The sequence below is a fragment of the Embiotoca jacksoni genome, unplaced genomic scaffold (assembly GCF_022577435.1).
Source record: "Embiotoca jacksoni isolate LCO1_2020_lvr unplaced genomic scaffold, fEmbJac1.0.p SCAF_27, whole genome shotgun sequence".
Classification (NCBI taxonomy): domain Eukaryota; kingdom Metazoa; phylum Chordata; class Actinopteri; family Embiotocidae; genus Embiotoca; species Embiotoca jacksoni.
Window position 1 is genome coordinate 5,481,635 of NW_027185378.1, and position 16,146 is coordinate 5,497,780.

The following is a 16,146-nucleotide window of genomic DNA, read 5'->3' on the forward strand; positions in this document are numbered from 1 at the left end:
TGTGGTGTGTTTGCGGACACATTCCTGAAGTTACAACAGCTGAAGTCAACGGCAGCGTCTGCTTGTTGTCCCGGGTCACTTTGGCATTTCGTGAACAAAGTGCTGGCTTTCTTGCGCGGTGTGTGTGTGTGTGTGTGTGTGTGTGTGTGTGTGTGTGTGTGTGTGTGTGTGTGTGTGTGTGTGTGCACGTGTGTGTGTGTGTGTGTGCACGTGTGTGTGTGTGTGACCTCCTCCTGGCCCTCACATTTGAAAGCAGACACACACAACTGCCCTTATTCACCAACTCTGCTCTCCCCACTTCCCAACAGCCCCAAGGAGTACCTGCCCCCTCCCACCTCACCCCCTCGGCCCCCACCACCTCTCTCCTCCCATGACTCACCCCCTTGGGCCTGTATCAGTCAGCAGAAAGCTGCGGTCGGGCCTGCTGCATGTCCCCCCCCCCCCCCCCCCCCCCCCTCTTAGACACACACACACACACACACACACACACACGCTCTCAACCCACCCCTTCTGTTCTTTGATGGGCCCATAAATTCTGTAGTGTTTAACTCTTCTGGACATCATAATCCCTCTTCCAGTAAGGCTCTTTCTTTTTTTCTTTTTTTTTTTTTTTTTTACTGGAGAGAGGAAAAAAAACAACAGGTTGTTATCAGGATCATTATTCACTTCTTTTGAGCTTGTTCTGGTAACACAAGCCTCTAAGTAAATCTTAGTTGTTGTTGTTTTTTCTTTTAAGTAATGGCGTCGGAAATGTTTTTTAAAAATTGCCTCCAAGCTTGTCAGCACTAGTTGTTTTTTTTAATATATATATATTTATGTTTTGTGCTCTCCAGTTTCACTGCTATCAGACTGAATTGAAGCCGTGTTTTCGGCTGCGATTCTTCGATATCAACACAGTGAGTCACCTGCGGTTTTTCTCTATTTTCGCTATGCTACTGTTGAGCTGGCAGGTGGCATGACCCGCTAGTAATTGGAACAAGTACAAAAATCCCTCTTTTTCTATTTTGCCACTTTGTTTCAACTCATCCCAGTGGGAACACGTCCGATTGATTGATCTCGCTTGCTTAATGAAGTGCTGCGAACTCATTTAGCTTTCTCTCGACAGTAACTATTTCATCATCTTCTCCTCTTGCAACTGTCTGAATTACACATTCTCTTTGTGATCTGAGTCAGGGCCGTTAATCTGGATGAAAAACAAAGAAAATCCACTTCATCTACTGCAGGTCTCCCCCATTCCTGCTCCTCCTCCTCCTCCTCCTCCTCCTCCTCTTCCTCGCTTATCCATTTGTGTCCCTTTTGTCTTAAATTGAGAACAGGCTTCCCTCCTTGAGATCACAGCCTCGGCTGTTTTGTGTGGACAGTTAGATGAGATTTTAGTGCGGGCGTGCGCACGCACACACGCACACACACGCACACACACGCGCACGCACACACACCCACACACACACACACACACACGCACACACACACACTCAAACACACACATCCAGTACCTTTTTAGCCCTAGCAGGACTTGGGTGGCCTTGGTTTCCACTGCAGCGGGAGGTCCACTGTGTAGGGCGAAAGGTAGACAGTGCTGCCTGAACCAGACATTACAGCGGTGCAGTGGGTCTGGACAGACAAATTATTCCCAGATTTCTCAAATGACTGGAGACAAGTGAGGAACAATTGCATGATTCCTTCCTGGAAGCCCGGGGTAAGGGAATACCTCCTGAGTTTTGCATTCCTCAACCCTGCGTACTCGGAGGTCAGCATGACACGATGAGAAAAACTGCCACATCAGCATGTTTTAACGGCCTGCACGTGCTGCAGCAGCAGCTGTTTCAGCAGCCCAGATGTTAGGCCCGACCTCCGCTTGTGCATCGTCATGTCAATTAGTGCTATGCACAAAGGAGTGATAGAGGACTAACACAAAGCTCTGCGGACGGATCAAAGATGTGAGGGGTGTAATTGGTCCAATTAAATGTGTTTTTGATCGCGAGTCTTCCCCCCCCCCCGCCTCCCCCTTTCAGAGGAATCGTTCCTGGCTGTTTTTCCGAGTCTTACTGGAAGCTTCCGAGAGTGGAAGCCGCTGTGAGTCAGCGCTGCCCCTCAGTTGGTCTTTGCTCTCCCCAGGGTGCCTCTCATTGACAAAAGCTATAGGCTGCATCAGTTAACTGCACACAGCTCCGTCTGTCACACCGGGATGGGAGTCGAGATTGCGGGAGGCCTCTGGGTGAGAAACACAGTCGCACGCCGAGGGAGGCTCTGAAGGTTCAGCGGGGACAGCCGACTGTAACGTGACAGATGTGCATTGTGTGCACTCCTCTCGAGATCTGCGTTTTTTCTATAGGTTTTGTTTTCGTGTCTGTTTTGTGTGCTTAGCGCTCGCTGCCGTGGTGTCTCGGCACTTCACTCTACAAAGACCACTTGTCAATCAAAGCGTGTGGGCGCCGCTATTGTCTTTGGATTTTCCGTCGATGGACTTCTGTGCGTGTCTGTGTGCGCTCCTTTGTTTGCCGGTGCAGCCGCGGCAGTTACCGCTGCTTGTGTTCAGCTGTTCAGCCCGTTGTTGTCTTTTATTCTAAACAAAACACCACTCGTGCTTCTGCATGAAGCGTTGCAGAAAGGTCATTTCTCTGGAGTTTTGTCAGTGACGGGATGTAAAACGTTCACAGCAACGACTTGAAAAGGTTTCAGCGTCCACGGGTTCGCCGCTGTGGCGTCAGATGTGCCGCGGGTGAATTATCCTGAAGTTATTGGTAATTTATTGTCCTCTTCGCTCTCTGATCGCACATTTCATTGCGGCGTCACTGCGCAAAGGACAGTCCAGAAAGTTCCGACAGCACACTCCGTTGATTCGGCGAGCTTCTCGCAGAGGTGTCTGCCATCCTAATTTTGAGCTTCGGCGTGAGTACCGGCACAGAAGAGGCGGAGGAACGCCACCCGGGTCAAGACGCGGCGGACGGCGGACGAGCGGCCGAGCGGCGAGAGCATCACGGCTCGTCCACGGCAAGTGCTTGTGTCACTTGAGTGACAGGCCTCCGGATCTAACCTTCACCAAACTGTGTCGAGGGCGGCGGCGGCGGAGCTGAAGGGGGCAGCGCTTGTCAACCCAGTTGAGCTTCATTCACTCAATCCGGGTGGCGTCACATGCCAGTCTCAGACAAGGAGACGTTGTTAGTAAGACGGAGAAAGGTTAGATGGCGGCTCGGAGTCAACTGAGCAGGAGTTTAGACGGGAGCAGTCAAGTCCTCTTTCAAATATTTGGCAAATTGTATCTCTTATCATACCGGCCCCTTGAAGCTATAACCTGTACTTTCATATTGACGACGGATCAGCTATGTCAACGTGACAAGTGTCACTTCAAGCGACGAAGCCACAGAGAAACATCACCCGAGCATTTTTAACTCCTCTTTTAACTTATCGTTTTCGATTATGGCCGACGACTTAACTGTTTTGTTTCTGTCTCATCGCTCTCGTAGCAGCGCAAAACAGCCGGTGGCGCTATTTCTCAGACTTCTAGTCGTTGTGGCATTTCGTTTTCATCGGTGGACCATTTTCCCACCATTTTTTAGAACGTTTTTTTGCAAGACTTTCACTTTTTAAAAATTCGGCATTTCTATTCTAGGTTGCTTATGCACTTGCAGTTAGCAGCGAGCTGGTGAACGTAGTGGAGCCTTTAGCAGCTCAGCAGCCAGATATTCACCTCAGGTGTTGGTGGAGACCAAAACAGAGCTAAAATAAGCAAATATTGGACCTGCATTCATGGAGCGATCAAAACATGAAGCCAAATAAATTGATATTTCTGAAAAATGAAAAGAAGTTAGCGTTGTGTTGACACCTAATTGGGTAAAGAATGTGGCATGTTAAGTTTGAACTCGTACTGTACACTAAAACAAAGTACATGTACATGCAGCATTTTGAGGTTATGAATCTTGTACAATACAGCACACATTTTAAATTTGTAATAGGAAACACTCATTTGTGTTCACAAATTACCAAAAATGTGCTCTTAAAGACACTCAGCTGAACAGAAGTCAGATGTATATGGGCCATCCGAATTTGAATTGTGAAAGCAACTAGAGTAGCTAATTAAATGAAATGTCATAGCTACCCAATATTTGCCAAATGTTAAAATTCTTGAAAAAAAAAAAAAATCTAGAAGGTAATTTCACAGTGAACTTCCAAATCTTTCCTGAGCTTTGGTAATTTTGATGATCAAAATGTAACCCGGTTATTTAAAGAGCTCCAAGCAGGAGAAATCCTGTTTGCATAAAAACGCAGGTACTGTCTGAAGGCAAATCTGAGTTCAAGTTAATTGTTTATTCATGACAAAATGTAGGTTATCAGGAGTTTAGCTCTTAATGCTGGTGTTGGCAGAAACCTGTTTCAGCCTCACCCTGTTGCAGTGAGACAGGAGGAAGGTGGGTTGTTTTTGCAGGGATTTGATGGTAGATGACTGGAATGTCAACAGGTGACTGAAAGCAAATGCGTCGATCACCGGTCACAAGCATCACTCAAGAGCCGTAACGTCTCAACTGCGACATGTGAACTGGGAGACGGGCCAGAGCCAAACCAGTGGGACCGCTTCATCGGTGCCTCGTCGCCCAACCCATGCAGCTACCAGACGGGAGACGTAAACACCTTTCAACATGGAAATCCACCGGGCCTGTGAAATGTTTCATCTCTGATCTCACTGTTTCCAGCATCTTTGCAGTCCAGGAGTCACACCGGGGGGGGGGGGTGCGATAACTATCTTTTCAAATGCCAAATCTGAACGAGACGTTTACATGTGGCTTAACGAAGAATGGTTTCATGCTTGATATCAGTTTAAGAGCTCCGTTTGGCCCCTTCTGTCTCCAGTGGGTCACAAGGGGGCGTGGCCCTCTGACGCTGGGCTGGGTTTTTTTTGTTTGCCCCATGTCGCTGAATCATCCTCACACAACCAACAAGCATCACCATGACAGAAGGGTTACTTTGAGGTTAGTGACTGAAGTGGGAGGGTGGGGGGGCGAAGGGGGGGCTTACAGAGGTGCTCAGAAGAGAGAGAGAGAGTGCAATGAGCTCTTTTGAGAGCCGAGGTGATGAGTAATGGAGCAGGCTTGTGAGAACCAGCGTCGGGGGGCCATTTGTGGTTAAACATGAGCGTGTCGCCACATACCATTGAGCCTTTTCCCATCAGCGAGCCCCCCCCCCCCCTCCCCCCTTCGGCATCCCGTCCCAGCCAGCCAGCCAGCCAGCCAGCCAGCCAGCCAGCCAAACCCCCCACCCCACCCCGCCCCACCCCCACCCCGCCTCCAGGGCACAGACAGCACATTCCATCTTTATCAATAGATGAGGAGAAAAAAAAAAAAAAATCTGATTTATGTGCTGGCGGTAATGGCCAAAACCAAGAGCTGCTGGCAGTTATGGTGAAGCCGTAAAACAGTCATGTGCGTTTTAGCTGACTTTGAAAAGCAGTTAGTAAACCCATTGGCGGTTTTGTTTGCTCTTTTTCCTTTTTTTTTTTTTTTGAGGAAGAAAAAAAAACACCAATACAAATTCATTAATTGGTTGATTAGCGACGATTTGGGGGGAGGGAGGGGGGGGGCTTATACATCATCACAGAAACCCATCAGTCATTTAAACAGGTAATAATGCATTTAGTTCAATAGTTGTGGTTTTTCCAGGTTGTCAGTAAAAAAAAAAAAAAAAAAAAATGTTTTTTTCAAATATTTAAAGGATGCTGTGGAACAATCGTACCACTTTTAAGAGGTTTCATGAGCTTTGTACTTCAACTGTATGAAAATGATTAAAGCCCTAAATACAGATGTTTGGCTGAAAGAACTGACTGAGACACATTTTCACACGAGAAAAAAAAAGAAAAGACATTTCCAACTAGTAGAGACTCCAGGCAGCACTAAAGAGCAATAACTGACAAATGCCACAGCACCCCCTACTGTTGACAAGCCCAGTGAATTAAAAATGACCCCGTCGTTTTCAAAACATCCACCTGGAGTGTTGCTGTTCTCTCCAAAATACATTATGAAGCATTTTTAAAATAGGAAAGCTTTCAGATGAGTCACATCACTTTTTTCGGTCTTATTATTCCTCGCTCGCACACACACTTGTTCTCGCAGCCTTTTTTTTTTTTTTTTTTCAGGTCCCGCTGAGTAATATGTGGACGATCAACTTGTTTGCATCGCAGGTGAAATTCAATAAAGCATCTCTGTAATATTGTGTCTTCCCAGGGTGCTGGAGACAGCTTTATTGGAGCGCTGGCCTTTTACATGGCTAATTATCCCACAATGCCGCTGGAGGAGATGGCCCGCCGAGCCAATCGGGTGGCATGTGTGAGCGTGCAGGCTGTTGGCACGCAGTCTTCTTTTTCCTTCAGACGGGATCTACCGGCTGAACTGTTCTGAGAGCGGCGGCGCTGAACGGAGCCGGTCCGGATCGGGTCACGCCGACTGTGACATAAGCTGCTTTTGAGAAATTCAAGAATGAACGAGTGAGGAAATAATTATTGACATAATTTATTGAATTACACTCCCCCCCTCCCTCCACACACACACAAAAAAACAACAACAACAAAAAAAAACAGATCGCATTTTACAAGTGGCTTGAGGACATTCACTCAGTTTAAATGTTGACCTTCTACACTGGTGTCTCGTATTAAATGAAGCACACTTCATGGAGCCGCTGAGCATTATTGGAGCCGCTGCGGTGGTCCCCGTAAATAACTTGTATACAGGAGTGGTACTTTTTCCTTTAAAAGAGTTGAGACTTTGTCGAAGCTCAGCAGGAGTTTGCATCATCCTGAGCTGCTGCGGTGTGGAGAGTAGAAGCTTCTTTTTTCTTTTTCTTTTTCTTTTTTACTGATCCGGGAAGAAATCCTCAGAAGCCAGGCGATAACAAACGTCGACCGATGAAGCACTCCGTGTAATCCGCGACAATAAAAACCGTCTCGTTTAAACCTCACATGTTTATATTGTCCGTATACGCTGGCGCCTCGTTAAATGGATCTGATCTTCCTCTTCTCGAAGAACAGGACGTGCTTGTTCACTGCAGGGACAAAAAGCAGATAGTAAATGGAAGGATTCACATCACATGGAGTTCACTTATTTACACACACACACACACACACACACACACACACACACACACACATAAGCAAACCCCATTATGGGTGGTTTCCTCTCTAAAGTAACAATACGCCACCAATATAAAAAAAAACAATGAAAAAAATAAAAGAAGCAGACAGATTACAAAGATCAGTCCTTCTTTAACGTGTTCGTGTGCTGTTACTTTATAATTTAAAAAAAGGAAGTAGTCCAAGTTGAGTCACATGTGTTTGTGACCAGCGGAGAGCACACATCAGAGTTTATGGAAAAGTTCTGGGGGAACAGAGGGAAGTTAAATCATTTGATTAGAGGTCGCGGAAAGTTAGTATTGTGTCATTGTTGGCGACGTAGATCCTGGAAATCTATCGCAGTGAAACAATGAGCTTGACAGGCGTTTTGAGCAGCATTTTTATGCCCCCATTAAAATAAAATAAAAAAACAACACACACACACCTTTGCCGAGCTCGTCGTCTCACTGCGATAGATTTCCAGGATCTACGTTGCCAATATCCCCAAGTTCGGTACAGCACGTGACGTACCCTCTCTGCTCGGGTCCACGGCGAAAGCACAAACGCTCCCGTACCAGCTGTCTCAAAAACCGCATGTAAAATATGTGCCGCTTTTGATTCGGCAACTTAACTCGCAAGTTGCCGACATTTAAACGGGGGTTTCTTTTTCTGCCCCGTTTCACCGCGTGTTTTCCGCGTCGCTGACCGCCACGCAACAAAAACCATAAAGCATCTCGGCCCAGCGGATTGTGCAGTTTTATCTGAAAGATGGATGAAATCGTATCCCGACTCCAACGGTTCTCCCCAAACTACAGGTTTTTTTTTTTTTTTTTTTAAATGATATGTCAGACGGTGGCGACTTCAAGCTGAAAGTTCTTTAAATATATTTTTTTATAACCTTTTCTCTGTTTTGTGGGCATGGGCTAGCTTCTATTGTAGATCCTCGGTCGGTTGTTTTGGAGGAGCCCGTCACCGTCGAGTGTCATCGCGAGGATTTATCAGCTGTGAATTTATCACTCGACGAGGTTCTTCACGAGTAGAAAGCCCAGATGTTTTGCATGTTTTCGGTGAGCGCTGAACAAAGAAAGTACGTCACACTAGTCGGAAACGATGCGTCCCACTGATTCGGACCGCCGACGAGCGAGCGCAAAGCATCCCGGCGACGTTAGGGCGAAGAGCTTCGCGCGGGGATCTCGGTACGAGCAGGGTGTCGGCGGTCGGCCGCGTCTTACCGAACGGATCGTGCTTGCGGAGCACCAGCTTGTCTCTGAGACGGTTCCTTTTGGTGTTGAAGAAGTATCCCGTCCCCGCGGCGCTCATCATCTGCACCAGGATGGTCCTGACGGGAGGAGCACACGAGACCATGCGTTAGCGGCGACTTAACTCACCGCCTGCTGAAGACGATCGAAACCGCTGAACGGTTCAGAAATGCACTTACTTGGATTTCGCCTTCGCCACTGCAAAAAAAAGAGCAAAAGACAAATGCGTTGAGAATCAAGACAGTGAAATGCATCCAGTCGCTTCACGTTCGTGGAAATGGTTATTTGTAAAGCTTATGAATGAGAAGTGCCATTTTTAACACGGTTCCCAAATAGGGAGACAAGTTAAAAAAAAAATATATATATATATCTTATTTTATCATCCATATGGTCCACATATCTGGAACAAAGTCCCAGAAAGCTGCAGGTCTGCTCCTTTAAATCAAGACTTCTCTGTTTGCTGAAGTGAACCAGATTTGAGGATGTCTTAAACTCGTTTCCTACTTTTTAGCTCGCTTAAATGTTTTAATCGATGTCCTTTTCTTTTCGCCTGATGTTTTGATGTTTTGATGTGAAGCACTTTGAATTGCCCCGCTGTTGAAATGTGCTCCACAAATAAACGTGCCTTTCACTGAACGGAAGATGTGTGTCCAGTTGATGCCTCCAGTGTTTAACGACGATTATAATAAAGAATATCTGACGACGATGGAGCACAAAACACTTGTTGTTTTTTTTTGTTGTTTTTTTTTTAACACGTGTGGAGCTACAAGGAAAGGACAACAAGCGTCCCGCGACTGCGCACGAGCCGGGCTATCTGATAATATTTCATTAAACTAAATAACACACTTACAGTTTACGGTGGTAAGAAACATTTTTTTTTGGAGACTTCTAATTACTCCTCGAGTGCAGTTATTAAAGCACAACTCTGTTCGCCGAGGCAGGTCACATTGAGGAGTTGAACGTCCGGATGTGGGAACGATAACACTTCCGGTTCCTCTTAAAGGGGCATTTCAACCAAAGCGCTTGCAGCGCGGCGGACTCGGTAACGCGCGCGCGTCCCCGTGCTGATGATGAGGGGTGTTTTGTAATTCCTATGAATGGATAGAGCCTGTTTTACACTTGTGGATATACACCCTGATGTTAACATCTTCAGGACAACAATGAACTGTTTCTCAGCCAAGAGATAATAACACGAAACTGGCTTAAGAAATGCTTATCATTTATTTATAAAAATATATATATATAAAGGATTTTACTGGTCAATCAGCTATCTATGAAAACAGGAGGAATGGTGGTTTTTTTTTTTAATGATGCAGAAATGTGTTCAAGAAACAGCCACATCGCCTTGTTGTTTTCTTTTTTGCTGTTGTTTGCCTGTTTTCCAATTTCCTGCACTCTCTGTCTAAGAAGTCCCTTTCCAGGGAGTACACGCAACTCCTGTGCAGTCAATTCAGCTGTCCTCGGCTACGACAAAGGAGTTGGCTGTTTCTAAGAGCAAGTTGGGCTTCAGCTGTGCGGGCTTACTGACGTGGTCGAATTTACTGGTGTGCCTTTCCACGTCAAAAAAGTAAAACCGCAGCTTTCTCTGAAATACTGAGCAAAGTCATTGTCTCACTATTCCTGATCCAAATGTAAATACGCTGAATGACTGATAATGACACTGAACATTCCTGTTGGACTATTTAAAGACAATATTTTTGCTTTAAATATTACTACAATTTACTGATTGCCACTTCTGGGGACTGACATAAATGTTATCCAGGCAATTTCAAAAGGTCTTTGTTGAATTATAGGAATTCAACTTTTTTTTTTACAAACTTTTTTGTTTCATTTTGTGGTAAACTACAGCCATGCAGGAATGCATGGTTTAAGAGTCAACACATTCCAGTAAGAATAGAGCATTGCTTCGACAGGGTGCACAGGTACCAACACTTTTGGCCTGTAATTGCGTCATTATTGAAATGCAGTAGGCATATAGGTCACTGGAGTGAGGATGATGCATCACATGTATCTCAGGGGAATGCAATGTAGGTGTCTCAAAGGTGAAACAGTCGCGAAATCAAAGAAGTGAAGTCATCTTTTTACAGGAACCTTTTTTCCAGATCATCAGTGCATGAATCAGAATAGTTAAAACTGCAGCTACAGACGAAGACACGCAGTTTCTCACTCATTTCAGGGTTAATTTAATCCGTGCGATAATAAAAAAGTCTAAAGTCTGAAGATTGAACACTGCATCACATCAAATGTGACCAAATGAGACCACGCAGGGGGTGTGGCTCTGGTACAGTATCTATAAATAACTTTGAAGAAACCACTGGTGTCTTTTGACTAGACTGCCTGTCTTCTCTTGGATGTCTGAAATAGGCTTTAATCTTTGTATCTTTGTTTTGCAAAAAGCAGAGGATTTAGGGTTTGAGACTAGTACATATTTCTTCAATCAATTCACCAACCCTTTGAAACCAGGTTCAGTGATGAGAGAATTAAATCTTTTTTTTTTTTAGGTTTGTTTGCCTCTGCAGAGGATTCGTAAAAATATTTAGCAATTAACAGACGTTCAGTGTCTTGCTCATTGGTGCCCGAACCTTCTGAGGTCCTCCTGGGTCAAACATGTATTAAACGTCTCCATGCTGCTACACAGATTCAACAGATTCATTAATCCCTTTTCCCGGACATCAATAAACTGACCAACTGAAATAATTAGGTTTTTGAGTTCATTTTAAAAGCAAAAATACCAAAGATTCTCTGGCTGTATTTGCTCATTCGTTTCAATGACAAAAAAAACAAACATAGTTTGGTGCAGCCAGGCTAGTATTTTCTAGCTAATTTCTTATAAACTTTCCTCATAATTAACGAAAATGATGCTGATATTTACCTGTAAATTACAAGGATATTTCCACGGATCGCCATGCATAATTGAGGTCTAATTATAGGGGAGATGATCCCCACATAAAACACAGTACATGCCATAAAATTTGGTCATAGGCACTTGTACTTAGAAACATATTTCTACCTAATTTCCACAGACCAGACATTTCTGTAAACTTTCCTCACTCAGTGTGTCACATTTTCTCAGTAATCAACAGTTTTTAAGTTTGCCTCTAACTGTAGTGTATAATTCTCTTTATTTATGAACTATTGATCAAGTACCTGGCTCAAATTTTCTCAAAAGCTTCAATATAACAATTGAATCTTTAATAACTGTAACAACTTACATTTTCCCACTGATAATTGCTTAGTACTTGCTTGTAGAAATATCTTACAAACTCAGAGGAACGTTTTCAGAAAATTAGCTGGAAAACATGGGAGGATTACTAAAGCATTACTAAAATACTCACTGTTTATTCACAGTCCTCATAAATGTCTCGTTGCATTTCACAGTTAAAGATACTGACAATGTCTAAGCTGACAGGGCATCTTTGCTGAATAGTCTGAATAGTCTTGGAAATCTTTTTTTTTTTTTTTTTTTTTAATTCTATCCACATCTAAAAACATCATCGGCTTCTGTTTAGAGGGGGTACTGAGTTCTTCCTCTACAGGTTTCTGCTTCTCTTGTTAGAAGACAGCAGCACTTGCCATGAGAGCAACAAATTATAAATTTAAAAAAAAGTCTGACTAAAATGGGATTGTTAAACTGGATGTGATCACACAATACGTTTTCTTTTTGATATCTAGCGGAGATTTTCAAAGTGGGCTTCGGTAGTTCCAACACAAGGTTGATTTTCTTTCCTCTCATTTCACTTCAACTTAATGTGTTTAAATGCAGTGCCATGAATACAAAAACTGATTAAAGTCTTCATGGAAAAAGTCCACAACATTAGTTGTCGCTGGTGGTGGTCACTATGTCTCTGGCCTCAGGCAAGCAACTGAAATTTCATGAATGGGCTGTTAGGAAATAGATGAAGGACTTGCTGGAATGTCCCAAAACGTTGGTGAAAGCCCATCTCTCAAAGACAGATGAATGGGTCTGATACTAATAATGTCCCCATGGAAAACCCCTTATGTCCTCAGTGATAACTTAATCGCCTTTTTTGTGGCCACAGTGAAACACTGGTGCAATGAGACTTTGACTAGCTCTAAAGTGCAAAGTATTTTCGCATGACTAATCCAGTGAATGTGACGATACCACTGGCTGGTTTCACTCTCATGACATTTTACCTCTCCATGGACGATACATTATAGACTTTGATTCTACATTATATAAAAATATGAATACAAATTGAAGTTAACAACTTTCAAGTCAAAATTGTATTATCAAAACTGAATAAACAGTTAATATTTCTATATATATATATATATATAGATATATACTGTACTGTAGATACTGTATATACTGTGCATTTTATATTTTATATTTATATTTTATAGTTTTTACTGCTATTTTACTGCTATTTTATTGCTTTTCTATTGTTCTATTACTATCTATTGCTTCTGTATGCTGCTGTAGCGAAAAAAAAATTCCCCTAGGGGATTAATAAAGTAACTACCTAACCTAACCTAACCTATTGAGAAATTTAAAAACTCCTGGTTGTAGAGCCATTTTCAAACATAAAGTCAACAACAAAGAGGATATACGGTTTATGGGTAACAGCCTTATAACCATTATGTTATGTTATGTCTTTTGCGTCATCAGCTATAAACCAGGAACCAAAACCAATCATTTTTCAAAATAAAGTACCCAAGTATTGTCGGAAAAAAGTATTTTGGGCTGTTTATTATGCTACAGGATTACTATTATTTATTCTTTGGCATGTAAGCTGCATTTGAATGTTGTAGTTGGCTGCAGTGAGGCTACTTTAACACTTTTTCACAGTTTGATGGTATTATTTCCTGCAAAAATTAATTCCGGCCTAAATGCTCTGCAAAGTAAAGGCAGCAGCCAAATAGATGGAGCTGAGTAAACAGTAGATTTTCCTTCCAAACGTAGTGGCACAGGAAAGCCCGGTATCACGCCAATACGCGTAATACAGCCGTCAGTCCGCTTGAGGATTCCGTGTCAGTGTCATGTTTCGCCCGCTCCAGAGAAAGTACGGATACGTGTGACCAGGGTGGAAGAAGGAGGTCATTTGATGGAGGTCATCAGAGAAATACGAGTGGTGATGAAGTACAAGCAGAAAGGTAGGTCAGGGGCTGGTGAGGTGAATCAAATCCAGATTTTCATGCAGGAGACTGGAGTTTAAAGCGACGAGGAATTCTTAGTCAGAAAGTTACTTATCAAATTTATATATACTTATTAAAGTTAAACAGAAATGTTTAACTTTCATAACTTAATAAACATAATTAATAAAACTTAATGTTTAACTTGCCACCAACAAAACTCATTCAGCTGTTTATTTGGCCTATTTCCTGTACAGTTGTATCCGTTTGCCTGGCAGAGTAACGAATCCTCTTCATTTTAGTGTTTTTACTTTTTATTTTTTTTATTTTTTAGATACGCTAGCAGCATAGCTTTAGGAGTGGCAGTGTCAGCGTGTGCGCGAGTGCTTGAAACAGATCACGTTTTGTAAAGATCGACATTGTTTTCTTGGTCTGCAGGGGTTCAGGCGTAGTGAGTTTGGTGTTTGGACTTTTCCCCACGTCACTATAGCTTTGATTAAAATGTCTTGATGACTAATAACGAGATTTACATGCCATTGCAGGTGCATTTCCCTTCGAGATGAACTGCAATCGCCCTGAGGATCCCCCAACCTTGAATCAAATCATTTCAATTTTGTCCACAACTCAAATCCCTACAAAACAAATTATTTTCCCATCATCCTCGGCTGTACTGTGCATTTAGTGCTACTTAGCAAATGTACGCATGCTGACACCTTAAACTTAGATGGTGACTGTAGTATACTGCAGGTTATACCAGCTAAACATTAGCGTCTGGTAGCAATGCATTTCTCATTCATGTTATCGTGCTGCATTTAGCCGCGAGTACTGCTGCAATGGCCATAGATTCATATTTTGGCATGACTAAATATCGTCAAATGTTAACGTATGCAGCTTATACACTATCAGTCTCGTTACGAAGACGGAATGCAAACTTCTCTTCCTGTCATTAAACCCCACGCAATTTACTCTCACAGAGCCCTTTATTAGGAACACAATTGCATTCATTAGTCAGCCAGCCGATCGTGTGGCCAAGTCAGTGAGGAGCTGTAATGAATGTTCTCATCAGAATGGCCAGGCTGGTAGGAGCTGACGGAAAGGCTACGCTCACTTAACCAACTGTTCTTTACGACTTTATTGGGCAGGAAATCCTCTCTGACTCACAACATGTCCAGCCCCGAAACGGTTTCTCTCCTGTCAGCTCAGAGCAAATATCTGAGGACACAGATGAACCGAGACGGACACCGGACCGACTCAAAAAAAATGCAGTTTGATCTGGTGAATCTCCGTCTCTGCTGAGGCCGCAAACGGTAGGCTTGTTGTTTGGCAACAACAGGATGAGTCAATGGACCCAACTTCCCTCGTATCAACAGTCCAGGCTGCTGCTACGGGTTCAGTGGTTACCAATCAATCATGTTGTTTCTGATCATGTGCGACCCTTCATAGCCACAATTTAATGTCTTTTAGTGGCTGCTATGATAATGCATCATCTCACAAAGCACAAGTTGAGTTCACTGCAGTTCAGTGACACAGTCACCAGATCTGAATCCAGCAAAAGCACCTGAAGGAACTGGAGATTTGCAGCATGAACGTGCGGCTGACAGGTCTACAGAAACGATTCAACGCTTCATTTCAACATGCAGCACAATTTCACAGAATGTTTCCAACATCTTGTGATATCTGTGACACAAAGAAATGTGGTTGTTTGAGAGAAAAGGGAGGCTCAACCCTGCCTTAAAATGGTGTTCGCCTGTCTAATAATTGATTCTCAGTGTGCATCGTTCCGCTCGTTTTGCTTTTTAATTCAGGAATGCTTGGAAAGGGAGTTATGTCATTACTATTTTGCTACGGTACTTTAATGGTAAAAGAACCATTATAAAAACAGGGAGCCCCTCAGCTTCCTCTCGAGCGGCCGGCATATTTTGGTCTGTCTATCGTCTCTGAGGAAGAGCAGTGCCTGACGTGGGGGAAATAAGACTAATGGCTTCTTTTCTCCACAGCTTATCTTCATTAAAATGGAGGATCCAGTGTATGCAACACTGTGGTCCCACTAGTGCAGATGAAAACAAAAAAAAAAGTAACGGGTGAGCATGTACTAATGAGGCTAAATGGAGCCGTATTGGTAAACCCGGTGGGGGAAAGCCGTGCATTAAAGCGGAAATGAACATGAATGTTATTGGACGGGCCAAGGAGCGCTCTAACCAGGCAGGGAGCAGCTGTCAGGATGTGTGTGGAGGAACTTGCGTCACTGAGGGATAATTCTGAGAAGGAGGCTGAGACAACAAGCTTCAGCTCTCCTCCTCCACCACCACCACCACCCCACCCACTCAGCACTCTCCACAGCCACTCCGGACGTTAGCTACTCTTTCCTTCTCCCACTTAACTGCACGGATACTCTTTTCTCCATTTCACATGCTCTTACTTTTCATTTGCCGCCCCGTATCATTTCACAGATTCTTCTCATTTATATTTTAGACATTTAGAAATTAGTTTTCTGATCTGAAGCGGGCTTGCAATAAGTTAACAGGTAGGGGGATTTGCACGGTTTTCATTTTAAAGACAACAATTGGGGGAGCAGGAATCCAATGTGAGCTGTGAATTCACAAGAATAAAAAGCTTGCAAGAACACATTTGTAAGTGCAGAATGAGTTTTGAGTTTAAAAGATGTGAGTTTAATTTGAAGTATATCTACCTCCAAAATAA

General features: G+C 43.5%; 2 protein-coding genes across 2 annotated transcripts in view; one reads left to right on the top strand and one right to left on the bottom strand.

The window, feature by feature from the left end:
* rbks (ribokinase) overlaps nucleotides 1-7,009 on the top strand; it is a 32,197-nt gene extending 25,188 nt beyond the window's left edge. The window contains exon 9 of the mRNA XM_069160939.1: nucleotides 6,213-7,009. Coding sequence (XP_069017040.1) covers nucleotides 6,213-6,386 — 174 coding nt within the window. The 3' untranslated portion in view covers nucleotides 6,387-7,009. The remainder of the gene's footprint in view (nucleotides 1-6,212) is intronic.
* Nucleotides 6,520-9,333, bottom strand: mrpl33 (mitochondrial ribosomal protein L33). The gene is made up of 4 exons (XM_069160940.1): nucleotides 9,203-9,333; nucleotides 8,532-8,550; nucleotides 8,326-8,432; nucleotides 6,520-7,026 (listed from the first exon to the last, which is right to left on the bottom strand). The coding sequence occupies exons 1-4, from the start codon at nucleotides 9,222-9,224 to the stop codon at nucleotides 6,977-6,979; spliced, it is 198 nt and encodes a 65-aa protein (XP_069017041.1). The 5' UTR covers nucleotides 9,225-9,333; the 3' UTR covers nucleotides 6,520-6,976.
* Nucleotides 9,334-16,146: the final 6,813 nt, after the last annotated feature.